This window comes from Xyrauchen texanus, chromosome 26 (genome assembly GCF_025860055.1).
Source record: "Xyrauchen texanus isolate HMW12.3.18 chromosome 26, RBS_HiC_50CHRs, whole genome shotgun sequence".
In the NCBI taxonomy this organism is placed as follows: Eukaryota; Metazoa; Chordata; class Actinopteri; order Cypriniformes; family Catostomidae; genus Xyrauchen; species Xyrauchen texanus.
In genome coordinates, this window is record NC_068301.1 from 10,903,588 (window position 1) to 10,921,496 (window position 17,909).

The window sequence follows — 17,909 nt, forward strand, 5'->3', positions numbered from 1 at the left end:
ATTTTTAAGATTGTATTAATTTCCATGACTCTTCCAGGCCTGGAAAACCCAATTTAAAAATTCCCAGATATTCACAGGTTTTCCATGACTGTGGGAACCCTGATGGTTTTTCAGCACAGGATCAAGTGGTTATCAATTATGGCCTTTAAAAAAGAAGGTCAATAAAAATGAAAAAAGACTCCACTCACAAATAAATGAATCGATGAACTTTCACCACAACAAACGGTAAGTAGGGAATTAGCCGAAAGATTGAATTACACTAATGCCTGCTTAAGCGACACAGTCCATTTAGAGGGGCCAGTGCAATCGGTTTGACTTGATTTGCCTTGTTTATGAAAACAGCGTTTTGTCAAACATCATAATAAGGACTCATTTAGAGCAAAACAAAATTTGGGATACCACGGCATAAATCAGTGAGAAGCGCAGAAATTAAATCTTTAAATGCTTTTCTCCACATAACATATTGCGGCTGGGTGAATTCAGATGATATCTAATTATCCGCTGTCAGTGGGGCATAATATACAGTGAGAGGGGGCCACACACATCGCAGCTGCAGAGACATGCGCATTCATGCACACAGCAAGAGAGATGTGTCCTCCATTCAAGACGGCATTTTCCCTTTTGTCATGTGTCTCTATCTGGCCAGCAGATGTAGCAATGGAAGTCTGTTAGAATTATCTAACAGGGATTATGTAAAATTCAAGTGTGTTTTTAAAAAGAGCAATGACTTTGATCAATGATAAATTAAGTTAGTACACCCCCCACAAAAAAAAAATAATATAATAATAAATTCCGAGAGGGGAGCTTTTAAAGCCACAAGCAATAAAGCCTAATAATCATGAACATTTGTGCATTTAGTAAAAACATTTAGGCATCATTTTATTTTTTAAAAGTCATTGAGAAGAGCTGGGATAACAATCCCGATCGATATGCACAAAACTGAAAAGAATATGAGAGTTTAATGAGAAACTTCTGGCTGGAACATGCATTTAAGTTGCAAAAAACTGTCATAACTAAATTTATAGCATGTGAACTTTTTGGTTTTATGTCTGAATCTTTATCTAGTGAACTTATTCTCCCTTTCTTCCTACACACATAAACATGGGGATATCATAATGGGGACATACTATACACTATACCATAGTTATTACTAGACACCTGAACACTAAAAGATAAAGTTTGCATTTTTGTAATTTTAAAAAACAGTATTTGCTTTATGAATAATTTTTTTCAATTGAGAACATCCCAGAATATACTCAAAGGGAGGTTTTGTCAGATTTTGTTAACTTTGGGGGACAATTTTATGCCCAAACTAATCCTCAGTAAGCACGCATGCACGCACTGTTTAGAAAAAGGTTCTATTTATTCACATTATTTAATGCATATAATATATATATATTATTTTTTTTACAACATGTATTAATCTTGGTAAAAGGAACATTCCAGGATCAATACAAGTTAAGCTCAATCGACAGTGTTTGTGGGATAATGTTGCTTACCACAAAACATATATTTACTTTTCTTAAAAAAAAAAGAATCAGCAAAAATGGAAGTTACAGTGAGGAACTAACAATATAAATATTCCATAAATATTAAAATACTCACCGTTTCAAAAGTTTAACCACAAGACGTAGACAATATGCGTTTGAAAATTAATTAAGTGTGAGAAAATTACTTAACCTTTCTGTGTAAAGTTATATCCAATTTTACAAAATTGCCATGACAATCTAACCCAGTAAAACCTAAAATGACAGAAACATATATTATTTTAAGAACTTTACAGTTCAAAGAATAAACAAGTTAACAGAAAAATTTTATATATGTGTTTTTATAAAATTATAATATTCATAATTCATATTTTTGCCTTGAAATCCTCAAAACTGGCCCCATTCACTTCCACTGCAAGTTCCTCATTGTAAGCTCGATTTTTGCCGTTTAAAAAAAAACAAAAAATGTCATCGTTGTGGTAATCGACATTCTGCCACAAATACTGTTGATTAAGCTTAACCTGTATTGAACCCAGAATATTCCTTTTATGTTCATTTATTAAAATACTATTTTTCATTGTTAGTTCATAAAACTTTTGTTTAGATATAATTTTTAATGTAAAAAATGTATCCTTATATGTAGATTTTAACATTAACCAAGGTCAACAAATTATTTAAAAGCATTGTTCTTTGATAAATCATTGTAAATTATTGCGTTAACAAAAACGTTAAAGTGTTAGCAAATACTAAAAAACATTACGTTATATAATGCTTATCCAATGTTAGGGCATTATAATTAAAAAAATGAATAATTAAAGTTTGTTAATGGCAATGAAGATGATCTTAATGAAAGTATTTTAAAAAGCTCTGCTGAGGCAATCAGGTGTAACAAGTGTGTTGGACTATAAAGAACTGTGGGAAACAGTATGTGGAAGTAGCTGCAGATTTGTGAAAGCAGGCTCAGGAGAGTGACTCAGGAAGTGATCTTCTGCCCCTGCGTGCTGTGTGGCCAAGAGCGAAGACTTCAAACAAAGACATGCTTCATGTGGGGGGTCCCTGTTTTCCCTCTCTCTTTCTCCGGTTCTGCACTAATCTGATGTTAATAAGAAACTCTGCTCAGCCAATAGGTTGAGAGGGAGCCTAACAATCCGTGATGTCATCAGCGTTGCGAGGAATGCAGTTTTACATTCCAGAGACACTGCAGCCCATAGTCATGTGAACAGGCACACTTGGACAATCCATGTTATTTTAATATACAATTAAAAACAGCCATTAGGTTTAGTTTACTGGTCAACAACACTAAATATCTCTACAACAATCTAAAAGAGGGTTTCAATTGGGGACCTGACGTCACGACAAATGCTAAAGGATGTCTCGTAAAAATTCTGTGATTAACAGTCATTTCTCTTACTCTTGTGAAGTTCCCCTCGAAACTGTGAATGTCCAGTTGAGGCTTCTGGGCGTAAACATACGCACTGATGGAGAAGAGATCCTGCGGATAACAAATGAAAAGATCAAGAAATAAAATATTAAAGGGATAATTCACGAAAAAATAAAATGTTGTTTTAAACTCATATGACTTTCTTCTTCTTAAATGGAACACAAAAAGAGATGTTAGGCTGAATGTTAGCCTTAGTCACCATTCACTTGCATTGTTTGGGAAAAAGATGCAATTACAATTAATGCTGACTGAGGCTTACATTCTGCCTTATATCTCCTTATGCGTTCCACGTTAGAAAGAAAGTCTGTTTTGAAAGGAAAAAAAACATGATCAGGTGAACAATATGTGAATAAAGTCAGATGAACAAAGATCTGGGCTTGACCCCAAACCCAACCTCTTGTTCGTGCAAAGCATTATTGCAAGATTCAAATGGACTCACATTCAGAGTGATTGTCATGAAAATAAGCCCTTTCTGACATCCTGCCACAAGTCTGTATTTCAAACTAAAAAGATAATGTAGACAACACAAAACAATTGAAACTAAATTAAACTTTGACGGATTGCTAACAAATTAGATTGACTTTTGCATTTAATGGCAAATCTAAAAGTATGAAAAATGGGACACTTTAGAAACCGGCTGTCAAGCCCACCTGACACCTGATACGCCGCTCCTGCAGCTTTACTGCAGCAATCATTCGGCGACTTGCTGAAATTTTAATACTGTGATCACATTAAGTGGTTTCGGAAAGACAAATACAAACGTGAACCCTTGCTCAGGGTGAGTGTCATCTCCACGCCGATGGCACCAGGAGACAGGCCGTTTGGCGGATCCCAGTTGTCTCTCAGGGTAAAGTTACGGGCCCATGTGAAACAAACCCTCCATCCAGTAAATCAGATACACAGTGATATCAAACATGAGCCTCCTTACCATCAGCCTGAGAGAGTATGAGTGTGGAACACATCACTCACTGCTTACTGGGGTAAAGTTACAGACCCATCCGAGAACAGAACAGAAGGAGCTGAAATGCATTTTGGGATGCAGCAGTTTTCTGGCAGATCGGTAATAATGCTTTTTGGTACTGGGTAAAGGCCTGTTCACATTCACATTTTTGCCACAAAAAAGATACACGACAAGATTTTAAACATAAAGAGTTAAACTCTATGGACTCCATTGGTTTATTCAGAGTCCAAAATATTTCTGTGACGTTCTGTCATTTGTTGTTTTATTTAACTTAGCAGCCAGATTATTTTTTTTTATCATTATTAAATGGCAAACAATTCATTGTTATCGAAACCTTCGGATAATTATGAAAATTCTGTGTAACATTTTTTGATGCAAATTTTTTTTTATTTTTAAAATATTTTATATTTTGTGTCAGTTAGCCACATTGAACCTGTAATTGAAAATGCAATAAAGGCTTTTTACTGAAGTGTGTAATTATTTTTCTATGTGAGAATATCCTTTTCCCAGCTTAAAGAGATAGTTCAACCAAAAATGAAAATTCCCTTATCATTTACTCACCCTCATGCCCTCCCAGATGTGTATGAATTGTGTTCTTCTGCAGAACACATACAACGATGTTTAAAAGAATATCTAAGTTCTGTTGGTCCTTTCAGTGCAAGTGAATTGTGACCAGACCTTTCAAGCTCCAAAAATCACATAAAGGCAGCATAAAAGTAATCCCTATGACTCCAGTGGTTAAATCTATATCATCAGAAGTGATATGATGTGTGGGTGATGTATTTAAGTCCTTTATTACTATAAACCTCCACTTTCTCTTTCACATTCCAAAGGTGAATGTGGAGACTTATAGTAAAAAAGGATTTAAATATTGATCCGTTTCTCACCTAAAGTAATTGCATCATTTCAGAAGCCATATATTAAAAAACAGGAGTCATATAGATTAATTTTATGCTGCCTTAATATACTTTTTGGCTCTAAAAAGTTCTGGCCACCACCATTCACTTGTATTCAAAGGACCTACAGTGCCAAAGCATGACTGGAGCAACAAAAGGCATGAGTTTAGAGAGGGACCATATGCTTGACCAACCAATGGAAGTTTGAAAAAAAATTATTAAATTGGCCATTCTGTTAGGGGATGCTAGTAGTGTGGAAATTACACATTTCAGCTTTAAAAATCGCACTGACATAAGCATTTGTAATGTTTCTGTCTAAAAGGTTCGTACCCCTAATGCAGGAAGTCTCTGAGTGCAAGGAACAGCGATTCTCAGTTTCCAGTCCGTCTCTCCATCCAGCTGATCTGTTCTAATAAAACATGAACCTGGAAAACAAAACAAATTGTATCTTAAATCTGACTGAATATAAAGAGTCGACAGTGATCTGCTAAAATATTTTGTTCATTTCATGATATCTATTTACTGACAGAAAAAAAAAATCTAAATCTAAAGTACGTGTGGAGGACATCGTCTATACATTGAGCATTTGTTGTGGGAAAAGCCTTGGGCTCATGCACTAAAGAACTCTGTATGCTTAACATATTGCTCATATTGATCTCAGACAAGACTGATATAGTAGTAGGCATTGGACAGAAAAGGTCACGATATTTTCGCTCTCAGGGCAAATGCATCAGTATTCAATGATCAGGATCTGTATACTAAGTTTGCCTACCTGGGTTGTGCACCATTCAGAACTGCATTGAGAACACATTTTAAATTATACTTCAACTGCTGAATTTGAATTAAATTTGAATTGAGGTTGCACATAGGATGTAATATAGGAACTTGTATTTCAAAACAAGGGAGTGGAATTCAAAAAGATTCAAATTCAAAGGAATTCTAAATGTGTATATTGACTAATTAATGTATTAATTGTAATATATAAAGCATTTCCAAAAACCTCAGAAAATCAATTTTTTAAAATGTCCCTTATAATTTAAAATATAATGAATGTATATTTTTATTGCAAATTAAATTTTATTTTATGAACTACAGTGGAAGAACATGTACCAAAATGCTCCAAATACTCAAATTATTATATAATATATAATTAATACATTAAAATGATTATGTCAATATTGACTTTTATAGGTTTTGACTATGGATTTGAACTTAGTATAGATAAACATATGTAATTAGGAAAATAATTAGTCAAAATTCATGTAAATATGTTTCACAAACTTGTGTTAGAATAATTAAATTGTTGTGTGACTGAATGTTTTTGAATTGCAAAGCAGTAAATTCGTCTTCCTATTATTCCAATTCAAAATTCAATTCAATTTGATTATTAAAGCACACTTAATGCTTGCAATACAATGTGCTTAATATGTGCTTTTCAAAATCATATCCATATTTACCAAATCTGGATGTTTTTTTAGGACACAGTAAAATAAAACATTGCAGAGCAGAAATAGTTTCAAAATTTTGAGCAAAATTTTTTATATAGAATGTACGGTATGTAAGACAAGGGGTAAGAAAAGAACATAAAAAGACTGAAGGGAAACTTCAAAGCACAGCTTTCATGACTCAACTGATTACCTTATAGTTAAATAATTCACAAGATTACACTAATCACACATATAACATATTAATTTACTAATCTGAATCCAACAGTATTCACCACTGAATGAAACAGCATTTTAAGGATACTGAAGTCAAAGTATAGTGTCCTTAAATCTAGTCAAAGTAATGGTATTTCACAGTAGAATTGGTCAGGTAACCTAAAAACTTTAATTGTAGGTGAAGAGCAGAAACTAACCAGTCTTCTCAGATGTTCTCAGAAAAATCATATCAGCGGGTATTCTTTGGTTCTACAAAACAAATCATGTCACATCAGTAAGCATCCACACAGGCTTTCCATGTTATTCACAAAGAATTTAAAACTATGTACAAAACCTAGTGAACATCTAAGCAACATTTTTAGGCAATATAGTCGCACTGCTGAAATGAAGACTATTCAAAACAGAAGATGGACAGAGTTGATTATAAATATGAGCATATTTTTACTGAGCATTGCAAAGTATCACTATAAAAATTGTTCCATTTAATTAAAAATCCACTTTTTCACTATTTCGTTACTGTCTATGAAAAGGGTTTTTTAATCCGCTACTGAGATTACATTTCAGTTAGAATGTTGATTTGTAAATTCGCCCACACAAAACTCAGTGGAAAGCACTGCAGATTTCCACAAAATCTGAACACCTGTCGTTCACATTCATATTCTTTACATCTTTCCAGCATAAAACTATTGCTTATAAGCCTTTGATATTTTAAAGCAATAGTTCACCCAAAAATTTAAAACCATTAATTACCAAGTCATTCCCTTACTTACCTATCCACCCATATGTTGTTCCAAACCCCAATAACTTTTTCAGTTTTGGGTGAACTGTTTCTTTAAATTTATTAACTGTGCTGAACTTATAAACAATATGTGGGTATACTGTATGAATGTTAGTGAATCCAGCCCTGTAACGTTAGTCCTATTTTAACGTTCTGTTGAATAATTGAACAAGGTCATTTCACTAGAAGCAATTAAAGCAAACCACAGACAGCAAGGGGAGAGACAGACACAATGTCCCACTGAAAGAATGACAGAATTTCATGTGACGGATCACATAGCAGCACGTTTATGCTGATACATTGAACAACAAAAGAGGGAGGAAGGGATTAAAAAAAAAGGACAACAAACCTTTTCCACAATTATTAAATCTCCAACCTGTATATCGGAGCTCTTAACTTGCACTTTTCCTGTGAATGCAGAGAAAAAAAAATCTATGAAACTAGGCTAAATATGTTATATTTATTATTTAGAAATTGATTAAACAATAAATGAGACCTGTGATATTTCAAAGTTACAGGTAATAAAGATACTTAAATAAAAAAACCTGAGATGATTTGTCAGATGTTAAATTATTATTATTATTCAAATTAAAATTGTAGTTTTGTAAAGCTATTTCTAAGCAGGTAAAATTGATATTTGTGTAAAACACAAATTCCAAGCCTTTAAAGGGATAGTTCACCCAAAAGTGAAAATGTTCTCATCATTTACTCACCCTCATGCCATCCCAGATGTGTATTTAAATACATTTTTATAGAAAATATTTATTTAAATATTTATCTGTTTGTCACCCACACTTATATCACTTTTGAGGACATGGATTTAACCACTTCGGTTGATTAGATTACTTTTATCGGGCCTTTATGTGATTTTTGGAGCTTCGAAGGTCTGGTCACCATTCACTTGCATTGTAAGGACCAACAGAGCTGAAAAATTCTTCTAAAAATCTTTGTGTTCTGCAGAAGAAAGTCATACACATCTGGGATGGCATGAGGCTGAGTAAATTATGAGAGATTTTTAATTTTTGGGTAAACTATCCCTTGAAGCATAAGCCTTTAGATCAAAAGAAACATAAATGCAGTCTAATAGGTCAAAACTGTTGACTGGTAGTGAGAAACAGAGCACATGTGATCAGAACATGTCATATCGTGGTCACCTCTCACAGTAAGTTTACTGTACAGCTGTGAGTTCATCTCTTTATCTCTCCGGCAGCGGCGAACTTCATCAACTGCTTCTCTCGCCATGGTGACAGCCAAAACAAAGCCCTGAACGACAACAAGGAAAAAAGGAAAAACAAGTGACGAACAACTGAAAACATTGCATTCAATTCAGAGAGCAGACAAACAGGTTTAAATATGCTGTGGAATGAATGGTTAAGGATTACAGTCGATCTCCACCATCGTATGGTTGAGCATACTCACCAGTGGGGCCCAATAGGTGTACAAATATCCAATCTTTAGTGACGGAACGAACTGAGAGCAAGCCACCACCAGAAAATAAAGGTTGAGGAAAAACTTAAACTGCTGGTAGAGAACCTAAACCGAAACAAATAAGAGAAAGCAATAAATAGTTATTTTAATAAGTATTAAGAAAAAGACAACCTGAAATATATGATGCAAAGCTAAATAAATGTTTTTCCCATTACATCATACATCGAAAAAAATCTACATACTTGGTCTTCTAGTGAGTGGTGATAGTAAGATATTAAAAGCTAAGAGATAGTTCACCCAAATATGAAAAGTTTATCAACACTGTCATGTTAATCCAAACAAGTATGACTTTCGTTTGTGGAACACAAAAGGAGATGTTAGCTTCAGTCACCATTCACTTCCATTGAAACTTTATTCCAACATTGAAAGTGAATGTCTGTTCCTAAAATTTTGCCAAAATGCGTCATTTTGTGTTCCACTCAATTAAAAATGTCCAATGGGCCTGAAACGACATGAGGGTGAATAAATGAGGACAGCATTTCCATTTTTGGGGGAACTATCCTTCTAAGATCTGTTAATCACAATCCGCAAAAATGTGTGGCATCGTAGCAGCGCTTTGGAAGTGCACCTGATTGGCTTATACATAATTCATTGAACAAGCTGCAAATAGTTTGCCAAGGGCACATACACAAGGCGCGTTGCTCTGAATAAGACATTGCTAGCAGTCATAATACAGTAGATCGCTTACACACTCAGTGGAAATAGATCCGTTAGATTGCTGTTACACCCCCCTTACGTCACAGCTAGTTACACATTAACCTGATTACTGAGCAAATCTGCTGCAAATACTCGGGATAGAGATTTCATTTTAAACAGCCTAGTGAGATCTCCCAAAGTCCGACCCAAACGCCGGCAAACTAGCTTGTCGGACATTTGGTGTTTGATGTAAAATTGACATCTAAAGGTTAGTTCACACAAACATTTAAATTCTGCCATCATTTACTCAACCTCATGTAGTTGCATACACGTTTATGACTTCATTTATGACTTGATGATTTATTTATTTTTTTACACCAAAGGAGATGTTAGGTAGAATGTAAGCTTTGGTTAATTTAACTATCAATTAATCTTTTTTCATGCAATGAAAGTAAATGGTGACTGAGGCTAACATGCTTCCAAGCATCTCCTTTGGTGTTCTACAGAATAAAAATCAGTCATAAAAGTTTGGAACAACATGAAGGTGAGTAAATGAGAATTTAAATTTTTAGGTGAAATATCTGAAATAAAGGGATAAATACACATGAAAATAAATAAAGCAAAAAGGAAATAGAAAAAGTGTAACACATTATTAAATAATTTACATATTTAAAACAAAAAAAAAAAAACATAAAACACTTCCTGCTTGTTATCTTGGTAAAAAAAGTCTACTTTAGCACTCTTATTCTCAGAAACAAAATGACATGCATCACATGATATGGCCTTACCCCTGGCACAAAAGTGACAATGTTATATTTCTGGTTCTTGATAGCATTTTTAGGGTACTTCTCTTCACATTTCTCGGGATGTCCCAGCCACACTGTCCGAGTCTTCAGCTCCTTCTTCCTGCGACATGTGTGAACCAGACATTCACAGCAGCTGCGTGACAGAGACCAAAGGAGGAAAACGATCATCCAGTGATTAGACAAATTTACCAAAGAGAAGGGCACATTGCTACAGGCACAGTTTAGGCCTGGATTCCCCTAAATGACCATCATTTAAATATATCCCTCACCAAATAATTAGGCTAACAAATACAGCTGATCATTGATGCTAATTAAGGGGTTGCAAACTGAAAACTGGTGATTTTGTATAATTAATCCCTCAGAGATCTTAAACATTGAGGCCTTATGCATTTTTCGCCACCAGCCGCATGTATCGAGTTGATTCCACTTGAAATACAGCTGATGTTAATGCAACATTAATGTAAGCAGCGTTACAGAGAAGCTGTTTGAAAACTGCTCAGCCTAGTTTCACTTGAATTTTAAACAGACAACACAGTGCACTTAAACTAAGAATTAAAAGTGAAATGGAAGAACATAACAGTAAATGGAGAGAAAGGATGCTCACTGAACCCCATAAGAAAAATACAAGATTAGTCACCATTTGCAGAATAAACACATGCATTCAGTGTGATCTAGTTTAGTGGTTAACATTCAAGGCTGACAGCCAAAAGGTTGCAGGTTAGAATCCCACAAGTGGCAAGTGTTTGAGTTTTCATCACACTAATATGCTCAAGAGGCACTACGCCTATAAAAAGACTTCATTCTACTATGACATCATGGGAAAGTCACAGAAACAAATTCAAATGGTCCACTGCAAATATTTACATTTCTCCTGAATTCTACCCGTCCAATATTTATTGATACCTTTTTATTTACATTTTCTGCACTGCTATGATGGAAATCTGCAAAACAGATATACATTTACAGTCAAAATTAACATGGAATGGTGTTCGCAACCCATTTTACTTCTATTTTCTGACATATTTCTTAGTGAAACAGGATATTCAAAGAGAACAAAATTCAGGATGTCCATGGGGACAGATTAGTGACTTCAGCCATGAGGGAAAGTCATTTCAGAGGTGGATCAAATTAATACAATTTGATAGAACAAAATGTTTTCCTATTTATCTGGAAATAATGAACATGAATAAAATATGTGGCAGTGGTGGCTCAGTGGTTGAGGCTCAGGGTTACTGACCAGAAGGTCGGGGGTTCAAGCCCCAGCACCACCAAGATGCCACTGTTGGGCCCTTGAGCATGGCACTTAACTCCAGGTTGCTCTGGGGGGATTGTCCCTGTAATAAGTGCACTGTAAGTCGCTTTGGATAAAAGCCAAATGCATAATGTAAATTTAAATGTAGCTTACCACCCCTGGAGTCATGAGTTTGAATCCAGGGCATGCTGAGTGACTCCAGCCAGGTCCCCTAATCATACTAAGCAACCAAATTGGCCGGGTTGCTAGGGAGGGTAGAGTCACATGAGGTAACCACCTCAATGTCACTATAATGTGGTTCTCGCTCTCGGTGGGGCACATGACTTAGAGTGCATTGTGAATTTTGCATTCCAAATTGGGAAAAAAAAAAAAGTACAGTAGCTAAAAGGCATTTATTCACATTTACTCTAAAAATATAATTAGCGAGGGAAAAAAAACGAATGGACGGGATGTGCAGTATTTAGTGAATGATGGGCATTCAAATTCTGTAAAAATATGCTAATCTTCTTGCAGATCTGGGGATTCTGTGCGGGCCAAGTGATATCTAAGGCCATGTCCATACGAACACGTTTTCTCTTGAAAACACATTAATTTTGCTAAGTTTACAGCTCTCGTCCACGCTAGAAAAGTGTTTTCATCCACTTAAGACAAAGCATTTGAAAAACAATCTCCATTAAAACATACTTTGGAAAACAAAAACTTTGGGAAGCTGAAAACTAAGATTTCAAATGAAAACGGATTAGTGTGAATGTGGCCTAAATTTAACAACAAACCTGTAGATGCCAAATAAACCCTTCCCTAATAAAAGGCAATATCTGGTTCGCTGTGAAGGTCAGAGACAGCGGCAAACACTTTGTTGACCTTCATATTCATTTTATAATCTAGCGGTCGCCATTCCTGCTGTACTCCGAGAAGCCATTGAGGTGTGGAGCCGGTACTCTGCGCAGTGTACACAGTCATGCCGATTGGTTTGGCTGGCACTGAACTAAATTACATAAACGTTAGAAAAATATATATAATAATATTTGCGTTGGCCCCTTCTGTCTCCTGTCTGTAAGTGCCAGTGCACTGATTCATAAGAGAGATTATTTGAGTTTAAATAATAAGGCCGTTTGAATAGGAGTTATTCTGCTTGAATTATTTGTTCATTTCATAATCCTTTGCCTAAGCACACAGAAAATTACAGGAAAGCAGCAAACTGGTCAGCTGTGCGAAATCCCATTTGTTCATTAAGAGAAAAGAAAATCAATACGCAGCTTACAATTGAGATGCGCCGCTGATAATGTAGTACAAGTGAAAGAGTCAAGTGCACACTGTCATAACCATAAAGGACTAATATCTCTTTTAATCACACTTGTGTCATATGCAATTGACATAACACAAAAGGCAGTGCAATATTCTTTAAAAGTCATCTCAAAATAGCCATTGAGTAGCATCATTGTTGGCTGGATAAGCATATTTTCAGTCAGCGTGTTTGACCTCCAGACTGATGATGCGTAGAGAACACCTCAACCAAAAACACAACCTGTGCTTGTGTGTGTATTTCATGCACAGTTACCGGTGCGTTAGAAAGAAGCCAAGCCAACCTGGCAGAAGCACACTAAAAACACACAGTAGGCTGCATGACAATGGTGACATTTGATTAACTAAAAGTGAAGGCCAAGATCCTCTGTCAAACTGGAAACAGCTGAATGTTTTAAGCAGTTTAGATGATCTTGTGTTTACAATTATGCATTTGGCAGACATTTTTATTCAAGGCAATTTACAGTGCATTCAACTATACAATTTGTCAGGGTGTGCTTTTCCTTGGGACTCAACTCTGTGACTAGCAACATCCTCTACCAGCTGAGCTGTCAGGAACATACCAGTTACAGCTACATTTATTTGTTTATTAAAAAAAAAACAACTTGCAAATTGTTAACTCAGTTTAAAATTCAAGTCAAAGTCAAGTGGACACATTTTTTAGCAACATGTTGAGTTTACATATAAAAACAAGTTAGCTGAATGTTAACTACTATTTCGTTGAATGAATATAAACAAGTAAGTTGAGAAAACGTAATATTTTGTTTGCTTCATTCAAGCAATTAACTTCATGGCATTGCGCATGCACAATATGCCGTCTCCGTAATATGCACAGGGTTTACCGCTTCAACCACATTGTCAAAGGGAGTGGATGTCGCCTTGTCAAGGTAATTTTTCTTTTCTAAAGAGCGTGCTTTATATTAAAAAGTGTTACTAAGCAAAATAATCATCGAAAAATAACTGTCTGAAATTAGAATAAACAGTTGAGAGAAATTCAAATGCGTTTTATGATATTGGATCTGTGCATTATTAAAGTGACAGGCGCCTCAAACCTGCTGATGTCTATAGTATGCCATTAATTTTACAAAATGCAAAGAAAACACACACTGTTCTTGACTGAATAACTTTAGTAGCTTTAATAAGAATCAATTTATTTTGTATAGTGAAGATCATACAGTATTTTATTTTAACATGATTTAATTTCTGTATTATTTCTTACTTCAATGCTACTGTTAAATAGAGCTACTGCATCAGAAAAACTTGAAGAAACTCAGATACATCTCAGATGGCCTGAGGGTGAGTAAATTATCAGCAAATTTTCATTTTGGGATGAACTATTCTTTTAAAACTCAAATTAGATCTGACCTTTGACTGATTGATTTTATTCTGCCTTTTACTGTAGGACACAGAGCCAGAGGACATCCATGCCAAGGGGAAGATGGAGATCTTGACAATCGTTGAAGATGATGTTGCCACCATCCACTGAAATCCAAATATAAGGTGCCTAGCTGTAGTACTAGAGGAGCATTGATTGTGTTGGATGATGAACATGACCTTCCCACTGCTGTTGCTCTCCTCTTTGCCTTAATTTATGCCCTCAATATGGACTACTCTAAAGAACTCAAATAAACTTTTGAAACCATTCAAAAAGTGTTTGTGTAACTGATGGATCAAGTTGAGAGGATATACGGTTTGTTGTGACTTTGGTTTAGGACTTTGGAGTATTATTCATTGCTGCAGCATTTTTAGATTACTATTGTTACATCCCTATGAAATTTTAAGAACAATTTTGTGTACTCCAGCTCTTTAAGGAAATGTTCTTAGATGTAACATATACTAAATGCAGAAGATGAGAGGATTGTTTTCTTCATACTGATAAGTGGAGTGGACCTGCATCACATTTTGTACCTCTTAAATGTGCCATTTTTCAGAATGCCAATAAATACATTCTGTAATGATGACAAAATCTTGTTTTTTTGGTATTTACAGAATGGTTTGTACACTTAAATTATGTGAGGAGCATACACGAATCTGGGTGAGAATCTGGATGTAAGATTTAAAACTATAAATTAGAAGGGGAAAAGGTAGTTGAATCAACTTAAAAAAAGTAAAGCTACTGGCTGCAAAGCTTTTTTGAGTTTACTGAACTTTAGGACTATGTAGATGTGCCAACTCATTTTGTAAAGTTAGACTGGTAGTTCACTCAAACCCTTATTCCTCTTTCAACAAACTCATAGTGTATATTTAGATGTACTTATTGAGGAAGGTAGACTTAACTTAAACCGGTAGTTTTAGTGAACTTTCATGTATGATTTGGCACAACTTCAACCACTGAAGTTGAAAACTCAAAAATGCTTCGCAGCCAGTTGCTTTATTTTTTTAAGTTAACTCAACATTTAATTTTTTACAGTGTAGTACCCATACAGATATATTGAAGGAAGTCTCTTAATTCTCAGTGAAGGAATCTAAAAATGTAGTTTCAAAAGTATAGCCACAAGAATTAAACATTATGCGTAAACATGATTTTAATGTGATAAAATCACTTACTAATGTTATCTGTGCAAAGTTATATCCAATACTGATACTACAAGATTTTGCTGCCATGACAACAAATCTGTAATATACAATATAACTTAAATAAATAAGGTTAGTAAGCAATTTTATCATGCTTAATATACATCTTGTGTCTATTCTTTTGAAGCAGTGTGTCTTTTAATGTTTATGGACAGGACCCATTCATTTCTAATGTAGGTGCCTTACTATAACCACAATTTGTATTTTTTTTTTAAATAAAAGGAGGGTTAATTCGCTTTTTTGTGAAAATCAACATTATGCTACAAATGGTGTTAAATGTACTTAACTTGTATTGAACACGGAACATTCCTTTAACCTCATGCGACCCTAAGCAAACTTGTGTGGATGTTATATGTTGGCTTTACTATATGCAATGCATAATTTAAATGAATTTAAACAGACTAATCACAGTTCAGGAGACTCTGTGCTGTTAGTAAATGGTTAAACATTCAATGCACCACCAGAATCATGTGACAAAACAACATGGCGCCGACCACAGCTGAGTTTGTCTTTGGTAAAAAGCAAACAAAATTACATCTAGTGAGAATTCAGAAATCAAAAGATTCAAAGTCTCTAGTTTCATCCAATATGCCATTTTTTAAAATGTTAATGATTTATCACAAAACACCACGCTGCTAAACACAATGTACACTAATGTGTACTTTAGCCGATCTTTCCTTAAAAATCCTATATTAACTGTGCATTATAACACTGAGAATCAATGGGTTCATCCAGAAGTTGGATTTTGAAGATTGGTTTATATGGAGTTAGGATGAAAATGTGGTGCATTGCGAACTTTTCTGAGACCAGTGCAGACAGACAGCACATTGGAAGTTAAATCATTCACTAAATAGGGAGCAAGGGAGAATCATATAGCTTTCTATGCAGCTAAGTGCATTCAATTCCTTTAAAAAAAAAAAAAAATCTGTTTCAGGATGCAGATGATGTTTGGAACACTGGAAATGGTAAACAGTACATAGTTTCAGAATTTATGAAGTATAATTTTATTTGAAAACGGTTGCAGGGATGGGATGATGCCGGACATTACTTTGAATCGGAATTAATTATGCTAATTTTTGCACGTCTATTATGTCTGTAAAATCTCAAAAACATGAATAACCAACACTCCTAAAAGAATAAATAATTTGATTTAAAAAAAAATCTACTTTCTATAGCATGGTATTATTTAAAATGTCACACAAATTATTCCCGCTGCCACATATGTTTCCAGAATTTTTTTAGGTAAAAAAAAAAAAGAAACAATTGTTACAATTGATTATTAGGTGCTACTAGTTACAATTCAAAAAGGGAAATGAAAAACGCACACAGCAGTCATGTTCGGGAATCTGGAGATTAACGTTTATTTAGATTATGATCATTTCAAATTCTTGAATGGGCATTTACCTGCTGCACAGGACCTTCCATCCGCCACAGAGGAACCAGCCCAGTCCCCTACTTGTCTGACTGACTCTGGCTCTGGGTAGCGTCTGATAGTCACTCTCATCGTTTTCAAAAGCCTCCTCTGACATCATCAAGGGCATTTCATCGAGGTTCAAGGATTCGTCTTCAATCTGATACCTGAAACAAAATTATTTAAAAAAGTTAAAAGAATGATATTATACCTCCAAAAACTTCAGCATTATGATATTATGCCAAAATTATAGATTACCACATTTGTGTGGGCTAATGTAGAGCTTCACAATAATCTAGAAACAATTCTAAAAAGCCAATTAACTTGCAAAGCTATGTAAATGGCACAAGCAAACAAGGTGCGCTGGCTATTTTTGAAAAACGCCATGCCACAAATGTAATCAATGGGCACCCTACCCTGGCAGTTTTTGTTCCACCCAAAACATTCCAGTATTCATTATCAACTCCAGAATAAAAAAACAGTGTTAAAAAAAAAAAGAGTCAGTTTGAAATAAACATGAATAAGCAGACCACAAAAAGCAGAAGGTAAAGGAACTGATCCGGTCTCACATTCTGTTTCTCTGCATTGAGAACAGTCTCACATACATCTCAAATTGAGAGCAGCAGAGCACTATTGTGACACTCTGAAGCAGCCAGTGTCCCGTGAGGATATCAGCTTCCACCTACACAAAAGTCCGGACGTTTCTGCACAAGCTCCACTTTGGCTTTGGCGTCAAAACATGCACGTTTCCATTTCTCTCCAGAGTTATATGTGGATAGATTTAATTAATGTAATTAGGCCTCTGTGATCACTGCAAACATAGACTGCCTTTTGGAGTTGAACAATGAAAGAAGCATACAAATATTTACCAGATCTCTGACTAGGCCTCGGGTTGTGATATTGTACAAGCTACATTTTTACACTGGCAAACACCAACAACCTCAAGTCCTTATGATCTTCAAAGGACCAGTCCCATTCCTCTAACAGAATGAATCAGGAAGAAAAAGATTTGAGAGATCAGAGTGTATGAATCATATTTGTGTGGTTAAGATTATTGCACTTACTGAAGTAAGTCAGCTGCTTTCAAATACAGTAAACCAAACTGTTAGCTAAAGGTGAAGTGAGCAGTTGCTACAGCACTAACTAACAAACAAACAAAAAGACGTTAACTTTTTTTTTTACTGTGGCCAAATTGCTCTTAGCCATTGCTCTTGGG

General features: G+C 35.1%; 1 protein-coding gene across 2 annotated transcripts in view; it reads right to left on the reverse strand.

The window, feature by feature from the left end:
* Positions 1-17,909, reverse strand: part of atp9b (ATPase phospholipid transporting 9B) — a 65,483-nt gene that overhangs the window by 45,883 nt on the left and 1,691 nt on the right. For both annotated transcript variants that reach the window (XM_052092835.1, XM_052092834.1), the window contains exons 2-9: positions 16,687-16,860; positions 10,137-10,287; positions 8,644-8,757; positions 8,379-8,487; positions 7,574-7,632; positions 6,644-6,695; positions 5,116-5,210; positions 2,899-2,979 (exon numbers count right to left, since the gene is read on the reverse strand). In XM_052092835.1, the coding sequence (XP_051948795.1) occupies positions 2,899-2,979; positions 5,116-5,210; positions 6,644-6,695; positions 7,574-7,632; positions 8,379-8,487; positions 8,644-8,757; positions 10,137-10,287; positions 16,687-16,860 (835 nt within the window). The remainder of the gene's footprint in view (positions 1-2,898; positions 2,980-5,115; positions 5,211-6,643; positions 6,696-7,573; positions 7,633-8,378; positions 8,488-8,643; positions 8,758-10,136; positions 10,288-16,686; positions 16,861-17,909) is intronic.